Consider the following 6,000-nt stretch of genomic DNA (forward strand, 5'->3'; position numbering starts at 1 on the left):
AGCCTGGAGATGGGAACAACCTAAGTGCCCATCATCGGATGAATGGATAAAGAAGATGTGGCACATATATACAATGGAATATTACTCAGCCATAAAAAGAAATGAAATTGAGCTATCTGTAATGAGGTGGATGGACCTAGAGTCTGTCATACAGAGTGAAGTGAGTCAGAAAGAGAAAGACAAATACCGTATGCTAACACATATATATAGAATTTAAGAAAAAAAATGTCATGAAGAACCTAGGGGTAAGACAGGAATAAAGACACAGACCTACTAGAGAACGGGCTTGAGGATATGGGGAGGGGGAAGGGTGAGCTGTGACAAAGCGAGAGAGAGGCATGGACATATATACACTACCAAACATAAGGTAGATAGCTAGTGGGAAGCAGCCACATAGCACAGGGAGATCAGCTCAGTGCTTTGTGACTGCCTGGAGGGGTGGGATAGGGAGGGTGGGAGGGAGGGAGACGCAAGAGGGAAGAGATATGGGAACATATGTATATGTATAACTGATTCACTTTGTTGTAAAGCAGAAACTAACACACCATTGTAAAGCAATTATACCCCAATAAAGATGTTTAAAAAAAGATGTTTTTTAAAATATATTAAATGCTATGACAGAGCAAGTATACAGAACTACATACACATACACAGTTTAATGGTCAGGGAAGGCCTTTATGAAAAAATAATGCAATCTGAAGAATGAGTAGAAGCTAGCCGTCTAACAAAGTATATGGCATGGGTGAAAGCTTGGGAATGAAAGAAAAGTCTGGTACTAGAACTTGTTCAGTATGTCTGGAATACAGAATAAAGGTAGCAAAGATAAGGCTGTAGAGGTAAAAAGGGGTCAAGTCATATGGACCTTGCATCAAAGAGAAGCCATTCAAGGGTTTTAATATAGAGGTAACAGGATGAGATTTGCAGCTGCTCATTTCTACATCAGAGATGAATGCATAATTCCATTCACCAAAGTGTTATGGCACTCTTATAGATAAAATAAAAATGTATGATGACAATAAAGAGCAAAGTTGTTTTAAAGAATTTTAATAGCAAGTAAGTGAATGAGTGAGTAAATATAAGTACTTAAAGGTTACTGTCAACATGAAAATATGTTTCTGACAATATCATACAGCATAGTGGTTACAAGTATAAACCCTGGAATCAAACAAACCCTGATTTAAATCTCAGATCTGCCACTTATTAGGTATATAATCTTGGGTAAATACTTAGCTACTCTGAACCTGAGTTCTCTCCTATATAAAATGACAAAGATATTATCCACTCTATAGGGTTGCTGAGAGTTAAAGGATATACTCTAGTGTGTGGTACATAATAAGCATTCAATAAATGCTATTACTATATTACTATACCCTCTATTTCCTCTTAGCCAACCTTCTTGAAAGAGTATTTTATACTTGTCTACTCATCCTCACTTCCTATGTGTTTATCTGTCTCTTCCTATTAGAATTAAAATGTCATGAAGGCCAGGACTTATTTGTTCACCAACCTAGAACAGTACCTAGCACAGAAGACACAAACATTTTTGTAATGAATGAATGAATGATTAAACACACTCTTCAATGCACAGCAATCTGACTTTTACAAACACCAATCCAGCAAACCTCCTCTAGAAAATATTAAATCCAGCAGACACTTTGCAGTCCTTATACTGGATCTCTCTATTCCATTTAGCATTAAATAACTGCTCATCCCTTCTTGAAGCTCATTACTCCCTTGGCTTCTGTGACACTACTCGCTTGTAAGTTTCCTCGTATCTTCTGAACTGTTATCTTTTTTTCTTCTTTTTTTTTTTTTTGGCCGCACCACATAGCTTGTGGGATTTTAGTTCCCCAACAGTGGACTGAACCCGCACCCTCAGCAGTGAAAGTGCAGAGTCCTAACCACTAGACCGCCAGGGAATTCCCTGAAGTGTTACCTTTTGGTGTCTCTCCTGGGTTCCTCATCTGCCAAGCCCTTAAAAGTTGGTATTTCCCCAGAGTTCTTTCCTTGGTCCCACTTCTCTCTATACCAGTGACTGTCAAGTGGAAGGGTGAGCATGTCAGAAATAGAAAGGGGGTCTTTTGCCAAACTCTACTCCCCAGGGTATGAGAATCACTGCTTCTGTGAATCACTGTTAATGAATGGAAGGAGTTTTATAATACTCCAGTGTGCTAGGAAAGCAAAAAAGCTGTGAACTCCTCTACCTGCTCTCCTTGGCCTCCCCCTCCAGTTATGTAACACCTGTACACTACTGCTTCCCCAGGTTCTTATCTACACCCCTGAACTCTCCCCCAAGTTAAGACTAAGATATCCAAATATATTCACTGGGTGTTCCTCAAAATATCCAAAACTGTGATGTCTCCCACAAAACCTGCTCCTCTTCCTGTAATGCCTCTGTCAATGAATGTCACTACATGGTCACCAAGGCCAAAAACTGGGAAGTTATCTTTTTTTTTTTTTGGGAAGTTATCTTTGACATCTTCTTTCTCCCACACCTCTCCACATCAAGTCAACAAAATCCTGTTGACTTTATCAACTAAATTATTCTCAACTCTATCCCCACTATTCATGCTCAAGTTCAGGCTCTCATCATCTCTTGCTCAGACTACTATAAGAGCCTTCTAATCAGTTTCCCTATCTCTAGGTCAGTGGTTCTCAAAGTGTGGTCCCAGACTAGGAGCATCAGTACTGCCTGGGAACTGGTTAGAAATGCAAATTCCCAGGTTCTTCTCCAAACTTACTGAATCAGAATCTGGTGATGGGGCCCAGCCACCTGCATTTTAACAAGCCTTCCAGGGGGTTCAGATGCATGTTAAAGTTTTAAGAACCACTGTTCCAGGCTTATCCCCTTAGATTAATGGTTTTCAACCTTGGGCGAACATTGCAATCACCTGAGGAGTTTTCAAAATACTGATAACCTGGCTCCCACCCCAGGCATTCTGAGGTCATTGGTTTAAGGTGGGTGCAGAGCTGTGAATGTTCCCCAGGTGATTGCAGTGTGCATCTAAGATTGAGAACAACTGTCTCCACAAAGCCAGCGTGATCTATTTAAAACGTAGATCTGACCTGATTAAAATCTTTCAATAGCTCCTCATCAAGTAAAAGAATAAGTCCAAGCATCTCAGCATAGCATTCAATATCCTTTATAACCTAACTAACCCTCATCCACCAACATGAGGAAGGCACCACAGTGTGAAGAATGTTGGGTTGAAGCCAATGGTCTAAGTTGAAATCCCAGCTCTCCCACTTACTAGCTGTGAAACCTTGGGCAGGTTAGTTAATCTCTTAGCACTTCAGTATGCTGTACTGGTGAGGATTAAATGAATGAATACATGTAAGTCTCATTAGGACAGTTCCCGATACACAGTAAAGCACTCAACAGATGTGAGTTACTATTATTTTAGACGTTCCATCTACAGGAAACCTATCCCAAACTTCCAAATTGGACTAAAATTTCCTCCCATAGACCCCTGAGTTTATCACTTGACAAGATGTGTTGATTATCTGTTTGTATACATGTGGTACACTGTAATTTCTCTGTACGTACTAAAATGGTGCCTGATAGATAATAGTTGTTAACTAAACTGAGAAACCATATGACAATATCATATTTTAGCTCCAAATTTGTTTTTTGTAGAAGTATTATCATGAATGATTATATAATATATAATACATGTATGATATTCAGCTTCCTACAAACATAACATAGCAGAAACTTTCAAAGCCAAACCGTGAACAATAGTACAATGCTGAATGGAAACCAAGTACCAGATTTTCTATTATAGCATCTCTGCCTTGTCTGAAATGGGCAAATGTGGGATAATGTTAAGTCCTTTCTATCAGTAATTCTACATGGTGCTATTGATAAAAGTATCCTGCAGTCTTAAGCATTCAAACTGGAATAATAATATTAAGGACCACTGTGCATCAGCAGATTGCCAAGGAGACAGCTTTCCTACCTAGGAATTACTCTGAGAGGCTACTAAAAATAGACATAATGATTCTTCCACCTTCAGAATGAAATGCAGCAACTAAGAATAAAGACTGCAAGAAGGTCTGAGACATCAAAGAAAATTAAAAATACAATCCAAGTTCACAGTGTGCGTACCTTTAAAATACCATCCAAAGTGCCTTTGTAGAGGTCCACATGTCCCACAATTGCCCTCTGGTTCATCATGCGAGTTCGAACCACATCAACTGGATTGGAAGCCAGAGCCCCAGCCAAGCCGCATGTAAAGCTGGAACTAAAGATAAAAACTTTAAGAAGACAGACTGCCCCACTTCCACCTCTGCCCGCTTAAACTGAAATTAGTCCAAATATAAATGTACAATGAGTCAGACTTATCAGATAAAACCTGGCACTTGCCCTTTCATTACAATCTAAAAAGAAAGGAAATATTTACTAATCTTTACATTATTCAAAAGTTGTCCCCTTCACTTTTCAATCCAAAATTCAGATAGCCTTTTTTTTAAGGGGACAGTTTATATAAGTCTAGCAAGTTCCCTAAGCAGGAAGTATTATGCATCATCTATTAGTTATGTACATTTTTCAAACCACAGCATCATACGCCAAATGCATTTGAGTAGTAAAATATCATAAAAGTTGCAAGATGAAGAAAACGTAGAATGAAATTAGCAACAGTCTTCAGCCCAAAACTGTGGTTTTGTTTCACAGGCCCTATAAAATTTCACCCTTTTATTCTGTTTCTCATTGAGAAAATTTGCTTTCTGATCCAAAATTAACCAAAGCAAATAATAGATGAGTTTATTAGATACAGAGGCTGTGTATGAACAAATGCAAATCCTACAGACCTCTGATAGGCTACTGTATTAGACACTGCCCCCAAGTACCAAAGTGCCCATAGCATCTGGAATCTCTGTACCTGTATCAGAAGGCTTGAAGTTCTGGTGATGAGAGAGAAAAAGGTATTTAGACCATATGTACCCATTATCAATTCTACCTGAGGACTTCAGTGAAAGATGCTTTTTGTGCTTAAAGTACTAAATATATGGAATGAGTACAACCTATCATACTTACACAAAGTGAGTTAAGATTGTGTCTCCCACCACCCCTGATAATATTAAGTGCTTCTTCGTAATGTCATAGACTGGTAGCTCTACTCCCACAACGATGGCAGCCCGCTGAGCAGTTGGGACAACACCCTACAAAACATAAGTGACATGAGACACCAAGGAAATACACTGGTAGTGACATAAGTCTAAAAGTGAACAAAGTAAGTCAGGAATTAAAAACTAACAGAAAAAATCCAAGTCTGAAGTATAGGGGTTATTACTCCTTCAAATCAATAGCTAATACTGGAACATTTATAAATTTCCAATTCACTTACTGTACTAAAAAATAAAACCATTGATATGACACCCAAAGCACAAGCAACGAAAGAAAAAATAGATAAATGGGACTTTATCACAATTAAACATTTTTGTGATTCAAAGGATACCATCAAGAAAGTGAAAAGACAACCCACACAACGGGAGAAAATATTTGCAAATCATATATCTGGACTAGTATATATCATATATTATACATGGACTAGTATCCAAAATAAAGAACTCTTACAACACAATAATAAAAAGACAAACAACCCAATTAAAAAATGGGCAAAAGATCTAAATAGACATTTCCCCAAAGAAGATAAACACTTATACACTGCTGGTGGGAATACAATATATGGCAGCCACTGTGATAAACACTTTGGCAATTCCTCAAAAGTTAAACATAGAATTACTACATGACCCAGCAATTTCACATCTAGATACATACCCAAGAAAATTATAAACATATATTTATCCAAAAACTTGTACATGAATGTTCATAACAGCATTATTCATAATAGCCAAAAAGTACAAACCACCCAAATGCTTATTAATTGATGAAGGGATAAACAAAATGTGGTATATACATACAATGGAATTATTATTCAGCCATAAAAAGAAATGAAGTACTGATAAATGCTAAAACATAGATGAAACTTAAAAACA

At 37.8% G+C, this 6,000-nt stretch overlaps 1 protein-coding gene across 4 annotated transcripts in view; it reads right to left on the reverse strand.

Moving 5' to 3' along the window:
• Nucleotides 1-6,000, reverse strand: part of SLC25A14 (solute carrier family 25 member 14) — a 34,388-nt gene that overhangs the window by 9,527 nt on the left and 18,861 nt on the right. For 2 of the 4 annotated variants that reach the window (XM_060137067.1, XM_060137068.1), the window contains exons 7-8: nt 5,039-5,163; nt 4,109-4,244 (exon numbers count right to left, since the gene is read on the reverse strand). In XM_060137067.1, coding sequence (XP_059993050.1) covers nt 4,109-4,244; nt 5,039-5,163 — 261 coding nt within the window. Of the gene's footprint in view, nt 1-4,108; nt 4,245-4,763; nt 5,164-6,000 lie in introns of those variants that run through there. The other 2 variants (XM_060137069.1, XM_060137070.1) reach the window with 2 other exon arrangements.

Source organism: Lagenorhynchus albirostris, chromosome X (genome assembly GCF_949774975.1).
Source record: "Lagenorhynchus albirostris chromosome X, mLagAlb1.1, whole genome shotgun sequence".
Classification (NCBI taxonomy): Eukaryota; Metazoa; Chordata; class Mammalia; order Artiodactyla; family Delphinidae; genus Lagenorhynchus; species Lagenorhynchus albirostris.